Genomic DNA, 17,095 nt, shown 5'->3' with positions numbered 1-17,095 from the left:
ATTAAGAAAACTAAGAGATCTAAGAAATTACAACGGTTAAAACAATGTCATCTAATCCATGCATCATTTGAATGCAATCCAAGTCGAATTTCACTTCAACTCACCAACGTTCTGTTTTTCCGGTCGCAAACGAGGTACTTGTACTAAGCCTCTGGATCCTTTTGATTTCTTCTCCAGATTTGTACTCCCCCTCTAAAAAAGACATGATAGTCCTCTTGAGTTGGTCGAAGAAATGAATATTCCAAAACTTCACCGACACGGGTGGTTTGACGGGAGAGAAAATGACATGCCCATCTCTTATGCGGTATTCCGGTTCAGGATCGGGACACTTTATTGATGTTCGGTGACATCCATCTGGCCTAATGCGAGACATTTTTGTGTTTGTGTTTAGGGTTTGTGCTTGTGTGTAATGCAAACCTAGAAACCCTAAATTTATAAAAGCCTTTGGAGAATATGGACCACACAATCTGTCATAGAAAGTTCCGTAGATATATTCACGGAAGGGTGATACGTAACACATTTCCGTAGATGCATCTACGGTAAAGACCTATAATTTTCATTGTAATACCCTTTCGTAGATGGATCTACAGAAGTTTCTCTGCTATTTTTTTAGCAGAACAGAATGCAGTAGGCAGCATAATTTAGGATACAAACCCACATAGGAACAAAAGACACAAACACACAAACACAAAAAAGGATTATATTGCAATGTTATAGAGTGCATATATTACACTTTGAAACTAGATAAATACATGAAAAGAGCTGTCGCCGGTTAAATCTATTGGTGGTTCCAATTTTGACTTTTCCGCATTCGAGATTTTATTGATATTCTTCAATCTTTCGAATTCATGCATCCTATCAACAAATACATCCGACCACGTCTCGGCAAGTTCGGTATGATGAAGATTCCATTCCGGTGACGTAGGTGGTATGGGGCATCCTGATTTCAAGTAAACTTGTACAAAATGATGCGATTTGGCGAGCCATCCAACACATATAATACAATCAATTGGATTTGTAGGAGGTGCGGTGTGGAGCGGAAATAAGGTTTACGAAAAAACATAACGCGTCAAGTCAATGCATACCATGTCATATGTGCATGCAATAAGATGTCCCATTTCCGGGAATCTCATCCAATGCGAAACCGGTGCGTAGGCGCCCCCCAAGGAACAAGAGTTTCGTTGACCGATTGAAATTTGGTTTCGTCTCCAAATATCCGTGTGTATAAGTCTTTATGGTTCACCAACTCGTCGACATCCTCTCCCTTACCAAGCAAACCCGATACGACCCAAAATCCGCAATTACCGTCCCCTGCCAAATTGACGATCCGGTCGATGTATTTATGTATAAAAACCGGCATCTCATCAATGAATAGAATTTTTGGAGCAATTTGTACCTTTTCAATTGATGGAGCAATAGTTGTTGGAATTAGAACTTTTGGAACAATAGGTGTCAGACAAATCACCCTTGCTATCACACAACCAATTTTTCAAAGTAGCATGTGCCGGCTCAACTCTATTGGTGGTTGTATTCCCAAGGTGCCAGACCTTATCAGTCCACGCACAAACCGTAACACCCTTCTAAACCCCACAACAATTATTAAAATAATCAGAGTAAAAACATGCAACCAAGGGCGCCACAATTCATTTTAAACCAAACATATGTCAACTGTCATGCATTATTAGAAACAATTCATCAAATAAACAATATCATGTTTAACACAGCGGAAAGTACGCATCACCGAATACAAGTAATTGATCAAAATCATAACCATTAAATAGAGTACGTAAATTGAATTCTAAACTAAATCGTTGCCAGTGTTACACTATCAGAGCATGGCTGACACGACACCAACTAACGGATGAGCTCTACAAGCTATCCTCACCGAGCTATAAGTCGCTACTCCTCAATCTGAAAATATCAACATGTAAGGGTGAGTCTCATTCGCAATTAATCAATGTTATAAATTCACAAACAACAAGATATCATGCATATTATCCACTCAACTGAATATATTCAGGTTTACAACAATAATGCACCAAACACATCAATTAAATCCATCACACCAAGTTATAACATTGGAAATCTTCCATTCATGTTATAACCATACATACATCCTAATGCAATGCAACTACATGCATGTGGTACCATACATGGGCTAACCCCATCCGACTGATCTATTCATCACCAAGATACAATCCAACCGGCACAAATTCCACACAACGGGAATTATTCCCACCATTTGACCCACAACATCACCGGGATCCATCACCAAAAAATGCGTATGAATGAATGCACACATATAACATACTTATAACATCACAGATCCGATGCACCGCATCGTCTCACCATAACTCACCATTTTCATCACCGATAAAGTATGTACATGTTATCAGCATCATTCAAATCAACCACATATCATTCCAACAATCATTACAATTGCAACACAATCATATCATAACCACATTATCGCATTATAATCATGTTGTCACAACATCACCACTAGATCAAAATGAACAATGTCATCACCAATAACTCACCAAAAGCAACATCGAACGATATATTCCGTTTCAACACCATCCACAATTATATCATATATAATTCACGCCACATATAACGTCAAATCACATTTATATCATTACAACATCACCACATTCTCACATTAACCAAATCATGCACACAATGTACAAAACACGCCATAAACGAAATAAATCGAGTTTTTCAAAATAAAATCGGGTCACTGCCTGTTAAACTATTTTATTAGGTAGAGTACTCAATTACCTTCCCAATGCACAAAGCGACGACTAAAACAGACTTACGGTTTGAAAGTTATGAATTTTAAAAAATAAAATATTTTTCAAAAAGCTCCAATGGTAACCGGTTACCATAATTGGGTAACTCGTTACCCTGTTCAAAAATTAGATTTTTAAGCTACTTTTTCTCTGGTAACCGGTTCCGGTAACTGGGTAACTCGTTACCCCATTCAAAACTGCACTTTTTACACCTCTGTTTAACTGGGTAACCGATTACCATAACTGGGTAACCCGTTACCCTGCACCCAAAATCAAAAATTCTGTAGCTTCCTGCTGCTACGATCACCTCTTTTACCCAAAATTCCAACTTTCAAAACAACAGAAAATTACCCAAAAGCATATGAATCATACATATACGTAACACAACAATTATAAACGCATCATTGCATCAATTTCTCCAATTCTAATCAATTTAGGGATTAATTTCCATGACCACTTCTACGAACTTCCATGAACAACTCTACCCCAAAACCTAACATATTCAAATCGAATTAAACAACTTACCAATCAATCCTACTACTCATGAATACATAATAGAGGTTAATCGGAAGAGTCTCCCCTTACCTTAGAGTTTGGTTTGGTTCTTCCCCTTCCTATGCTCTTCAGCCCTTTCACGTTCTTCTCCTTTCTCCAAATGTGCTCTTTCTCTTCTATTTTTCCAATTTCCTCTATTTTCCTTCTTTTATGAAAAATAGACCAAACTTTAGTAAAAGGCCTAACAACCAACACCCCCTCTTTACTAACCACAACTCTAACCCAATAACATTATTTCGCAAATTCTCCCAATAATCCAATTAAATATCGAATTTCCAAAATAATTAATTTAAATTCCAATTAAATTAATAAATGGAAAATATGGGGTGTTACACAAACAAACTTCTCTTTCACTTTGTCAAGAATGATGCTTTCAATGTATTTCAATAAATCGGGATATTTTTCACATATTTTCCGAAATTGCAATACGGCATCAGCATATAATTCTTTTGTCGATGAACTTGCAATACGAGCCCATGCATCCATTATTTGATCAACAATCACTCCGGGCTTCACCACTTTCCCACCTTTGGTCGCTACTTGTTTTATCCCCACAACGGGTTTAACCTTACTTCTCACATTACATGATATGTGATCGACAAAGTAATGCATCAGAAGAAGGAAATACCTTTGCAACCTCATTCATCAAAGCGGGGTCGCGGTCCGTAACAATCTCCTTAGGCATCTCGACTTGTTTTTTCAAAAGCGAGCGACACACCTCCAAGGCCCACCTAAAATTACCCTATTTTTCACACTCCAAAAAAGCAAAACCAACGGCAAATGTCTTCTCGGTGGATGTAACACCGACCATCTCGAATAATGGGAGTCGATATTTGTTGGTCTTGAAGGTAGAATCTAAAAGGAGCACTGTCGAGAAAGTGTTGTACAACTTTATGGAATCCGGATGAGTCCAAAAAACATCTTGGACCATAACCTCGTCATCGCAATATCTTTATCGCACCACGTATTTGTTATCATCCAACATTTTCAACAAATGTTGCATCTCGCTCCTATCTCCCCTACTCGCCTTTTTATTGCGGTACCGTTGATTATACACTTGCCTTATATTTGAAATATTGTCGGGTTTCTTCCTTTTCAATGTGGCAAGTATATTTTTCAGGTGAAAAAAATTCAAGGACATGTCTTTAATAGATGCCTTCTCAACCGGATTGAGCCGACATGCCACCGGATGACCTTGTAATTTTGCACACAAATCATGGTTATGCAAACCACAAACAACAGAGCATCTCCACTTTGTGCTAGCCAACATGTAACAACGGATTTTAAATGGACACTCGTATTTTCTAGTCCCCATGTCGTCTCTTTTAAAATTCTTTAGAGGAGGATGGTATTTCCCGCTTCTTTCGCATAATATTGTTACAAACGAGTTTCTTCTTGCCGTACCATTATCCGATCTTCCTATCACCACACCAAAACCAATATTAGTTGCGTTTCTACGAATTCATGTTAGCATGCTTTCACGATCATCAAAGTCTTGCTTGCTACGAAAGTCACCTCCGACATCTACCACATTTGCGACTACCCCATCGATAGTCGTAGCTACATAGACTAAAGTAGCTAATTCTCTTGAAATATTATCGGGGTGCACCATACCTATTTTGTCAAGATTACCCAAAATTACAAAATGCTAGAAAAAAACTGCTGGGACTATTCCGTAGATGCATCTACGGAAGTGTTCATCTTCAACACGTTCCGTAGATGGATCTACGGAAGCAACGCAACTTTTTTACAGAAAAATTCATTGACAATGTGAACAATGTAGTGGTTGAAAGTGATTATTTACCTGAAATTCAGACTCTTCTTGCTCCTTTTGATTTGTTGCACCAAAAAGTTTGAGTGTTAGAGTGAAATAAGGTATTGCTGATGTAGGGCTTTTAGGGTGTGGAGAATGATGAGTTTGGAGAAATGAAACAATGAGGGGAGTGATCACTCAGGTTTAAATTATATCAGACCCTTCCGTAGATGCATCTACGGAACAATGTGGCGTTAAGCTTTTCCGTAGATGCATCTATGGAAGCTTTCCTTAACTGATTTTTATGTGTATTTTTTCCCATATACACTAGTTTATTACACTTCCGTAGATGCATCTACGGAAGGAATTAAATTTTTTTAAAATATATGGTGCTTTCGGATGTGGATCTCCAGAAGCTGGAGACAAAATTGAAAATTTGCGTAACGATGGGATGGGTTGTGAGAAACTTTCTAAAAAAAATACAATGGAAAGAATGGAAAAAGTATTTTTTAAGCATATGAATTAAAAATAAATTTGATTGAGAAAAATTGTAGCAAATTTCCCTTGAATTTTCACATGAATTTTCTAAACATTCATCGTGAAAACCTCCCCAAATAAAATTCCCCATTGAAACCCTACTACTGTCCGCCATTGTCACCGGTTGCCAATCGAAGCTCCTGCTCTTCTTCGACGATAAACCAATTCACCAGCCACTGTCCAAAAAAACTACAAAACCCTAAAATCTCAATCTCAGACCAGAAAAATCCAACCGGCTTCATTGTATTGATCCTTAAGCTATGGTACGTTACGTTCTCTTGCTCCTTTCATGTCGTTTTCTATCTATTTTTGTTTCCGTGTTTTTCAATGAAATGGTGAAATGTTCCTGGTTTGTAGCAAAACTTTGACTAACTCAAATTTGCAGGCTTCAAAGATTCTCGCAAACTTGATTGTGATGGGCGGGGGAATCTTGGCAAGAGCGGTTGTTCAGGCATATCGTCAAGCGCTTACCAGTAAGCTTTCCAAACTATTCCTCTATATATTTCAGATTTGCGTGATAGTAAATGCTAGTTATTTGGCTCTACACTGTTTTTAAGAATTTAGGAGCTGAGTTTGGTGATAAAGATATAATTCACTTTACATAAAACTATCTCAAACAATTCTCTATTTCCCAGGTTTTCTTCCTTTATAATTTCATATGTAATTGCCTTAGCATATCCATGCAGTGGCGGATCTTGCCTAAAATATTAGGGGGAGCGACAAATATTAACTAAAATATTATAATTAAAATTTATAAAATTCAAGTACAGTTTAATCGCTAAAATGAAAGAAAAAATAACTTCAAAATAAAAGTAGAATATAAAACAAATATATCTAATCTCAAATTAAATTAACGTTTTCTACTCTTTTAAAGACTTGAATTGTTTGATAACTGAAAACTTACTCTTCAAATATCGATGTTGAAGCTATACAATTTTCATCTTTATCGGAAACTTTTCTTTTGAAAAACGCATCAATTATATTATGTTTAACCATTATATAGCTTAAAAAAATACACAAACAAGATTATTAACATTTAAATTATTAAACATATGTCCTCATTCAAATTGTTTAAACAATACTGATAGTTTCTACTAAAGCAATGACTCATAATTTCTAAAGCAATGAAATATTAAACACACTTTATGAAAAAATAAACACAATAAACAGAAGTCGTGCAAAGCCACTTAAATCTAAGGCAAAGCAGAATCTTTGAAAGCAAAACAAAGCAGAGCAGAGCCATTTTGGATAGTTTTATAACTTGCAAGAAGCAAGTAAAACAGAGCCATTATGTAATTTTGGTCTAAAGTTTTTTAAATGATTTCTTTTGAAATTGAAAGGAAAATATGATTTCAAAATGAAATTAACTCCAAACTTTGTTTTAACTATAAATCTCTAATGGATTTCAAAATGAAATTAGCTCCACACTATATTTTAACTCTAAATTCCTAATGGATATCAAAATAAAATTAACTCACAAATGAACTTAACTCTCACAACACATGATAATGTATTTTAATTTATAAATTGTAATAGATTATAACTTGTAGGAAAAAGTGCAGAGCAAAGCTATTGTCATTCATTTAGAAATTAAGAGATAGAATTACACAATCACACACCTTTTGATTGAATTTTGTTTGACAGTGAGGGGGGAAAACAACGACGCCACCGTCGAAACCGTGAACAACGTCGTCCTCATCACCGAAGCCGTTGTTGAAGTTGTGAACAAAAACATCGTCACTGTCGAAGCTGTAAAAAACGCCATCACCGTCACCGCGTTAGAACTAAAAATCATGTATATACAAGAAGGACGAATATTTTGATGTGTGTTATTGTGTTGTGGCTTAGAGAATGAAAGACAAAGAAAGGATTTCAGAGAGTGAATGACAAAGAGTTGGCTTGAAGAGAGTTGTATTTTTTTTTACTTATGCTATGCCAACCCATGTTGTTTTAGTTAATGAAAAAAATTTAAAAAGTGAGGGGTGCAGCAGCTCCTGCCCGCCCCCACCTAGATCCGCCACTGTATCCATGTTCATTCGAAAGTTTTCTAAACAATCATAAAGGGACTTAATTTTGGGCTTTCTCTAACCCTATAGATATTGTACATATATCTTGCTTGCTAATGTGGCAACACTATGGAAGCTTTAGTAGCAGATGGATAAATAATTAAATATAGTAGTTAATGATCTTAGCAGTATTTAAGTGGAATTTGATATGTTAGTCTACCTACTTTTCATCTGTTCCATTGCTTCTGTAATTCAATTCAATGCTGTGATTAGTGAACTATCAACTTAGTTCCTTCCTATCTGTTCCATTGCTTCTGTAATTCAATTCAATGCTGTGATTAGTGAACTATCAACTTAGTTCCTTCCTAGCTTAGGTAAATGAATCTTTGGTTGTTACACTTGATTGAAAAAGCGCATGAATTTTTTTTCCGTTGTTTGATTTGTTTGATCCAAGCATATCAAGAAGACTCTAATGATTCGCTTCATCTTTTTGATAATATGCTACATTACTTTTTGAATAACATAGGTATCCAAATTCCAATATAACATCATCAAGACTCTGTCCAATACCTACATTCCTTACTTTTTATTCCTTTAATTTGTCTACTTAACTTGTATTATTTCAGGTCTCTCTACCAAATCTATCTATACAAATAGTGACTGTTAATTCTCATTTTCTCAACATTATGTTGTTCTAGATGCCTCAAAAAACGGTGTTGCACAAGAAACAATTCAAAATACTATTCGCAAAGCTAGCACAAAGATAACAGAGCAAGAGGCTCGGCAGATTCTTGGTGTTTCCGAGGAAACTCCCTGGGAGGATATTATCAAGGTTAGTAGTATATCATCTCTCTGCCGTTCGCTTGTTTTAAGGGTTCAAAACATACTCATCCTTGTTTCATCACTGTGTTAAACATAATTGTTTTTGTGCAGAAATATGAAAGAATGTTTGAGAATAACGCCAAGAATGGGAGTTTTTACCTGCAGTCAAAAGTTTACCGGGCGAAGGAATGTCTGGAATCTATCAAACAAAGCAACACAGGTGATGGAAACCCTACTTGAGGACTCAGTTTTACTCCATCAATTTTGCTCCATCTTAGAAGTCTGTGGTCATTTTGGCCACCATGTTGTGTACGATTCGCGCAATCAAAACTAAATTTGTTTTATTAGAAAAATTGTTTGTAAATGATTAGTTGGGAATTCATTACAAATTATGATTAGTTAGGCTATTAGAAGAAAAAAAAGTTTACATAAATCTGCCCTAATTATATTTTCGTCAAGGAATGGATATAACCTGAATTCAGCCATTAACTTTAATGCGATATGTTATTTACATCAAATTTCAACGCCATATACAATTACATCATTTTATAACTATTGATGTGAGGACTGCAGAGAGAAATACAAAGCAACACCATATGCAAAATTGTATAAGCATAAAAGTGTTGGACATCTAAAAAGTGTTCAAATAACATTTCTCAACTTTAATATCCATAAATTAGAGACTTTTTCATTCTCAAAATCAACTCACAAACACCACTTGGATGTACTACTAAATACTTCTCCCTCCGTTTCACAAATGTCGTTTTACCAAAAAATATTTGTTTGAAAATAAATGTCATTTTCACTTTTTAATGTAGTAATGATTGTTATTTTTTCAATTTTATCTTTCAATTATTACTTTGTACACTACTTCCAATATATTTATAATACAATGTTTTATGACAATTATTATCTTTTTTAATTAGTAAAAATCTTAAACAACCCTCATTTTAAAACGGAGAGAATATTCTTGATATTAGACCATTGAATGAGACAAATCAATATTCCATACATCATGTTCAAATCATTAGAGGTGGTGGCATGCACACCACTCTAAGAAAAACATGTTTGATCGATCTGAATATAATGACTCTTCCTCGGTCGTGGAAGGAGGAGCGAGTTCGATAGCGGGCAGAAGAGGTGGTGGCCTTTTTGCCCCTTGAGCGATTGGACCAGAGTTATTGGATCGTCCCAGAGTAGACATGGATTGGACTGTTCTTAGTTGTCAGGCAAGTCCAAAACACTATTTTCTCCCTTGATCGGAACCAAACTCTGATACTAATTATTGAAAAAATAATAAAAAAATAAATTTTTATGTACGTGGAAGCATACCCAGAAAAGAATAAAAGAAAAGAAAAAATTCAAAAGTAAAACTCACAAATTTATTATTTTCTCTCATATAATTGCAATTTTTGAATAGAAAATTGAAAATCCTCCAAATTATAATTTTTGAAAAAAAAAATACAAACTCTCTTAATTATAAGTTTTGTACGAAGAAAATTTAAAAATTCTCTTTCAACCCCAATTTTTTGGACGAAAAATTATTTTGTCCATCCAATATCATAAACAAATTTCAAATTCTTTAAAAGTTTGTCATGTGTTTTTATGCTAAATATTTATTCTCTTGTGAATCAAATAAATACTTAAGTATATACTTCATTACCCATTTGAGTTCAATAACTTATTTATTTAAATTACCATTTAATTCTCCTTCAACAAAATTTCACGTGCCAATACATTTAAAAGGATTATTTTTTTTGTGTAGCCATGTTATTGATAATAGACATTCATGAATTAACAAATGACTAATCTCTTTAAAAAAAAATTAGCTAGTCACCTTTTATGGAATTTCTTCTTTCAACCAAGTTTTTTTCATCTCCAAGACTCAAATTTGAAACTCCATTTAAGAAATCAAAGTCATCAAAAAGAGTACTTTGACTGTTTCTTGAAGAAGCTGAATACTATTTTCATGTATAGACTCATTTATTTCATTGAAGACTATTTGACCGTTATAAAACAATTGAACACCAGGGTAAAAAGTACCAATGAATTTGCTTGCTCTTACAGTATATTAAAGTTAAACTGTTCTGACACATTAAAAATGACAACAATATATGATCTTTGTACACTTTTCACTCTTGAACTTTTTCCTTATAGATCAAATTTTCTTCCCTTTTACTGTGTCATTTCTCATTGCATAAGCATATAGAACAGAAGTGACTACAAAAATAGTATGGAACAGCATAAGATATGCTTACACCTTCAGTACTACAAATTTTGACTATTTTTTCCCCCAAATGGTTAAACTAGAATTTATTGAATTTTCAATGCTCTTATATTTTTAGAATTCTCTCTTGACAAACATGTCTTGATGATATTATTTGAACATTTATATTTTATACATGCAGCTATAAAAGGCTTGTTATTGAATCTGTTTCTAGATAAACGATTTAGTTTGTAAATGTATTATACTAATAAATTTATATCAGAAATCGCAGTAATACACTATAATTGAGGTTTCACAATTTTGATATTTGTTGTATATTTTATATTCCTGGTAGTAGTGTACTGTTCTGCTAGTTACGTTTTCTTTCTAGTTGGGTAACAACATGTGAAACACTAGTGCAACATGGGAAACACTAGAGATATTTTATCTGTCACCCCATGCTTAAATTTAGCACCCCACAATTTATCATAATATAAAGTTATATTTAAAGTTTCAATACATTGAATGCATGTATTTTAAGAAAATATTTTTTTTAAATATGTCATTAACGTGTGCCTTTGGGGCACACGTTAGCTTTTCCCATATTTAAATTATCATTGTCAAATTTTTATTAAAAAAAGAGTGCACAAAAAATTCGATAGTACAAGTGAGAAAGGTTGGAAATCCACAAAAATCTATAATGAATTTCTATCAATCTTGATGAACAAGATTGATATCACCACACAATAACGATGAACAATGTAAAAGAAAGAAAGATAATGATTTTCTGGAGAGTTTCTCTCTGCCCACAAACTGTGGAAAACTTTATTATTCACTTGCAACTGCATATTCTGTGAATACAACTCAATTGACTTGATTACAAAAAATAGGGCTCCCTCTATTTAGACCATCTCCAATGGTCTTTTTGTTGGGTGCCGTACGCCAGGTGGTTCAAAAGTTGAAAATTCAATTCTAACACGCAAGCGGAACATGCAAGTGCCAAGCAACAGTACTTTTAATAAAATAATAATAAATTTTGAAACTGTTGCTGAACGTTACAAAGAAACGACTCTTTTTTTTTATTTTTTATTTTTTATAATTTTGATAATTTATTTGGTTATAAATAGATGCAAATGTTACTCAAAATTTATCTCACAAATTTATTCCTTACTCGTAATAATTTAAATTTTTCTCTCACAATTTCATCTTATTAGCCTTCAATTGATCATATATTTTATCAAATTTTTTATCTTTTTAGTTCAAATTATTATTGTTAAGGTCAAATGGACCCTAATCAATATAATTTTCAACAATCTATGTTCCATCTCATGCAAAATCAACAAAATTCTAATCCTCAAAATTCTCAATTTCCCTCACCGCCACCAAACTCTACCGTATTTTTTCCGTCACCAAACAACTCAAATATGTATTTCAGACCACTGATAAATGGGTTAATGTCTGAACGTCAAGTTTCAAAATTTTCAACTCAAGTTGGTATTGAAAATACTACAATTGAAAAAGAACAAAGGCGTTCTGTTAAAAAAAAACCTCGAGAGGTACTCACAAGAGAAGAGAATACACTTCTTATGCAATCATGGCTCAATGTTTCAAAGGATCCAACTATGAGAGTTGATCAAAAATTCGATAGCTTTTGGTTAAGAATCACTGATAGTTATAACCAATATCGTGGGCAGTCACGAGAAAAGCTACAAGGCCAATTAAAATTTCGATGATATCGAATAAATGGTTGTGTTAAAAAATTTGTTGGGTGTTACAAACAAGCTGTTCATGGAAAAAAGTGAGGCATCAGAGAAAGATATCTTAATCAATGCGCATGCTTTTTATGAACAAGATGAAGGTGCACCATTCAATCTTGAGTATGCATGGCGGCTTTTAAAAGATGAACCTAAATGGATGGGAGTATTCACCAAAAATTCTTCAAAGAGAACAAAGAATTCTGCTAGTGGTTCATACACGGCATCGCCAAACTCAGAGACACCTTCAAGTTATGAGTTAAACTCATCATCTCCAATGGAGCGTCCAATGGGACAAAAGGCGGCAAAACGAAAAGGTAAGGCAAAGGAAAATGCAAATGAACCTCCTTCTAGTGTTATTTTCGATACAAGGAATAAGAGAATGGAAGTAATGGAAAATCTAGCACGACTTAAGGAGGAAGAAAACAAATTAGTCAAGGAAAAGATGGAGTTTGAAGCAATGCAATTCATAATGTCAGACACTTCTAAGATGAATGATAGTCAACGTGAATTTCATGAAAAACGTTGTAATAACCTAAAGCAAAAATACGGATGGTAATAATATGCAATGTTCTAGTATTTATTATATTTAAATATTATGTAGTACTTGTTATGTATCAACGTCTATTGTAATAAGATGCAATGTTATAGTATTATTTTTATTTAAATATTATTCAAACTAGCCGTTATTCAAACTAGCCGTTATTCAAACTAGCCTTATTCAAACTAGCCGTTATTCAAACTAGCCTTATATATACTTTCATTCTTTTCTCACTCTTCTATCATTTTTCTATCACACTTCTCTCATCATTCTCTCACTCTTCTATCATTTTTCTATCACCCTTCTCTCACTTCAATGGATTCAAACAATTCAAACAACCTCAACAAACTTTTTTGGGAGGTGATTGAAGAAGAACTTATGGACAACACAGATGAAGAACTATTGTTGTCAATGCTCGAGAAGGAACGTCAATCTAGAAGTTCATCAAGGCGAAAAAGAAGATCAGTGATAGATCGGAATCGTGAAGAAGGGCATATATGATTATTCAACGACTACTCAGAAAATCCAGTATACACGAATGCCCAATTCCGTAGAAGGTTCAGAATGCATAGGCATTTGTTTCTTCGAATTGTAGAAGTCCTTGGAAATCATGATGGATATTTTCAAATGAGGGTCGAGGCAACTAGTAAAATGGGTCTTTCACCATTGCAAAAGTGCACTTCTGCTGACATTATAGACGGATATGTTTGAATTGGTGAAAGCACTGCAATTGAGTGCTTAGAGAGATTTGTAAGGGACGTGGATGAGGTATTTGGGGCCGAGTATTTAAGAAGGCCTAATAACAATGATGTTGAACATCTTTTACAAATGGTGGAGTCACGTGGATTTCCAGGCATGCTAGGTTCCATTGATTGTATGCATTGAGAATGGAAGAATTATCCTATTGCATGGAAAGGACAATTTTGTCGAGGTGATCATGGTAAACCTACGATTATGCTTGAAGCAGTGGCATCACAAGACTTATGGGTTTGGCATGCATTTTTTAGTATTACAGGTTCAAATAATGGCATTAATGTGCCAAACCAATCCAATGTGTTTAACGATATTTTGGAAGGACGTGCTGCTACTGTGCAATATACAATCAATGGGACTCCATATAACATGGGGTATTATTTAGCAGATGGTATATATCCTGAGTGGGCTACATTTGTCAAGACCATTTCAATGTCGTAGGGAGAAAAGAGAAAACTATTTGCTCAACATCAAGAATCAGCTAGAAAGGATGTGGAACGGGCATTTGAAGTGCTCCAATCTCGATTTGCAATTATACGTGGCCCAGCGCGTGTCTGGCATATGGAAACCCTCAAGCATACCATATATGCTTGCATCATATTGCACAATATGATTGTTGAAGGCGAACGACACACATATGGAGGTGATTTTGATTACTCTTATGATAATGTAGACGACACCTACTCTACAACGGAAACATTTAACGGTCCTCATCCGAATCTTGCAACAAGACTACAAAGAAGAGCAACTCTTCGTGAAAAACAAGTTCATCGCAAACTTCAAGGAGATCTAATCAAGCATATTTGGGAACGTTTTGGACATGAGGATGATGTAAATTAAATTTGAGTAATTCTATTATGTTATTTATTTTTATTGTTTTTAATTATATGTCATGTATTTGAGATTAATTTTATTTATCATTTTAAATTTTATGTTTAATTATCATTTTAATTATATGTTGTTTATTTATTATATATTAATTTAATTATCATTTATTTGAGATTAATTTTAATTATCATTTTAATTATATGTCATTTATTTATTTTATATTAATTTAAATTTAAATAATTTAAATAATTATTTTAAATAAAATAAAATTTAATATGAATAAAATAATATATATAGTAAAATTGTGGGACCCAATATGGGTTCTTTAGAATTGCACCATTGGAGTAAAAATTAAGTGAGTTGCTTTAAGATGATGTGGCTTAATGGGTCCCACAAAAAACCCAAAAATGAGTTGCACCATTGGAGATGCTCTTATAGATTTAGGTTACCTTTCTCTCTAAGCCAATGCCCAAAAATATAAAAGCCCAAAATACCTATTTTGAAACTAAATCAAATCTAATCTATTAAAGACCTAAATAAAATCTAATATATTTTAGATCTAAATCAAATCTGTGTGTAGCAAACTATTTTCACACTTCTAAATCAAATCAAATCTTTACGACACACGGAATTACAATTTAACACATCACCTAATTCATTGTATCTAAGCTATCTATGTTCATCATAGCTCTTAGTCTTCTGAACACTTCGACTTGAACTTCATAAACTCCTTCTCCCTTAGGAAACTATCGATCTTCTTATTTCAAGCTCTTGGAGCATGCTTCAGTCTATACAGGGCTATATGCAGCCTATACACCTTTCTCTCTTCGCGATGTTTCACAAATCCAACTGGTTGTGCAACATAGACTTCTTCGTCTAAGGGTCCATTTAGGAATGCACACTTCACATCCATCTGACATATGTGCCAATTGTTTATTTCTGCTAGACCAACAACCAACCTGATTATTTCGATTCTAGCAACAGGTGCACAAACTTTATCGAAATCTATTCCTTCCTTCTGGAGAAATCCTTTTTCCACGAGTCTTGCTTTGTGTCGAGTTATTTCCCCTTTGGGATTCATCTTCACTTTGTATACCCACTTGACATCAATTTCCTTTTTGCCTTGAGGCAATTCGAAAAGTGACCAAGTATTATTGTCTTCGATGGATTTTACTTCTTCGTTCATTGCTTTCACCCACTTCAAATCCTTCAATGCTTCAGCTGCATTGATTGATTCGACATCTGCATAGAAAGCATAATGTACCAGCTCACCTTCATTATGAACCACATCATCTGATGTAATCACACAATCTTGCAACCTTCCAGGCATGTGTCTTGTTCTCTGAGGTCTTCTTGGGCCTGCATCACCTCTGACTTCTTCTTGTCGAACTTCTTCTCTTTCGACTTCAGTGGCTGGTTCATCACAAAAGATTCTCACTGAATTCTTCTTGACATTTTCATTCCAATCCCATTCTTCAAGCTCATCTATTATCACGTCTCTTCTGATCACTACTTGCTTGTTCACTGGGTCAAACAACTTGTAACCTCCAGTAGAATGATATCCTATTAGGATCATTTGACTCGATTTGTCATCAAGTTTTCTATTCAACTGATCTGGCACATGTCTATGTGCTATAGATCCAAATACCTCCATATGACTCAAGTCAGGCTTTACACTAGACCAACATTCTTCTGGAGTAATTCCTTCTAGCTTCTTCGTTGGACATCTATTCAAAATGTATGTCGCAATCGACATAACTTCACCCTAAAATTATTTAGGTAAATGCTTGCCTTTCAACATACTTGTCACCATATTCATGATGGTTCGCTTCTTCCTTTATGCAGTTCCATTCTACTGTGGAGTGTAGGGTGGCGCCACCTCATGCACAATCCCTTCTTTCTCACATAATATGTCGAAGTCTTTCAACATATATTCTCCACCACCATCATTTCTCTGAACCTTGAGCTTTCACTCACTTTGTATTTCAACCATAGATTTAAACTTGACAAATACCTTGATCACTTAACTTTTCTTCTTGATCAGGTAAGTCCACAGTTTTAGACTAAAATCATCTATGAATGCAACAAAGTATTTTTTACTTCCATTCGAATCCACCTGGATTGGACCACATACATCGGAGTATATGACTTCAAGAATTTTCTTCAACTTGCTTCCTGCATCCTTGCTGAAGCTGTTCTTTTGCTGCTTCGCCTGCACACATTCCCCACACACTTCTCTTGGAATGTCGATCTTTGGTAACCCTGAAACCATATTCCTTCTTTTCAACTCCTTAATGTCATTGAAGTTGATATGGCCTAGCCGATAGTGTTATATCCATTTATCTCTGCTAGTTGTAGTTGTAAGACACTCGTGCTCCATCACCAGGGCCAGCCTTGGGCCTGGGCAAGCAGGCCCACAACCTAGGGCCTTGAAAAAACAGGGGCCTCGAATTTAGAAATTATGATTAAAAAATTATGATACAGAAAGAATATAATAAAAAGTTTTAGCGAAATTAGTTACTAACTTGTGCTTGTAGCCTAGCGGATT

General features: G+C 34.6%; 2 protein-coding genes across 2 annotated transcripts; both read left to right on the top strand.

Moving 5' to 3' along the window:
- The first annotated feature begins 5,589 nt into the window (after positions 1 to 5,589).
- LOC131620521 (mitochondrial import inner membrane translocase subunit PAM16 like 2-like) lies at positions 5,590 to 9,009 on the top strand. The gene is made up of 4 exons (XM_058891638.1): positions 5,590 to 5,900; positions 6,023 to 6,110; positions 8,342 to 8,475; positions 8,577 to 9,009. The coding sequence occupies exons 1-4, from the start codon at positions 5,898 to 5,900 to the stop codon at positions 8,703 to 8,705; spliced, it is 354 nt and encodes a 117-aa protein (XP_058747621.1). The 5' UTR covers positions 5,590 to 5,897; the 3' UTR covers positions 8,706 to 9,009.
- A 3,405-nt stretch (positions 9,010 to 12,414) lies between these two features.
- On the top strand, positions 12,415 to 14,559 carry LOC131659693 (uncharacterized). Its single transcript, XM_058928849.1, has 3 exons — positions 12,415 to 12,980; positions 13,974 to 14,110; positions 14,342 to 14,559. The coding sequence occupies exons 1-3, from the start codon at positions 12,415 to 12,417 to the stop codon at positions 14,557 to 14,559; spliced, it is 921 nt and encodes a 306-aa protein (XP_058784832.1).
- The last annotated feature ends 2,536 nt before the right edge of the window (positions 14,560 to 17,095 follow it).

This window comes from Vicia villosa, linkage group LG1 (assembly GCF_029867415.1).
Source record: "Vicia villosa cultivar HV-30 ecotype Madison, WI linkage group LG1, Vvil1.0, whole genome shotgun sequence".
NCBI lineage: Eukaryota > Viridiplantae > Streptophyta > Magnoliopsida > Fabales > Fabaceae > Vicia > Vicia villosa.
Note: the sequence above shows the minus strand (reverse complement) of the source record. Positions and strands in the feature narration are given on the sequence as shown.

Coding starts and splice junctions, on each gene's coding strand:
- LOC131620521 (XM_058891638.1), top strand. Junction 6,111..8,341: donor ATATCGTCAAGCGCTTACCA/GTAAGCTTTCCA, acceptor ATGTTGTTCTAG/ATGCCTCAAAAAACGGTGTT. Junction 8,476..8,576: donor CCTGGGAGGATATTATCAAG/GTTAGTAGTATA, acceptor GTTTTTGTGCAG/AAATATGAAAGAATGTTTGA.
- LOC131659693 (XM_058928849.1), top strand. CDS start 12,415: ATGGTTGTGTTAAAAAATTTGTTGGGTGTTACAAACAAGCTGTTCATG. Junction 12,981..13,973: donor CTAAAGCAAAAATACGGATG/GTAATAATATGC, acceptor TGCATTTTTTAG/TATTACAGGTTCAAATAATG. Junction 14,111..14,341: donor GGGGTATTATTTAGCAGATG/GTATATATCCTG, acceptor TGATTGTTGAAG/GCGAACGACACACATATGGA.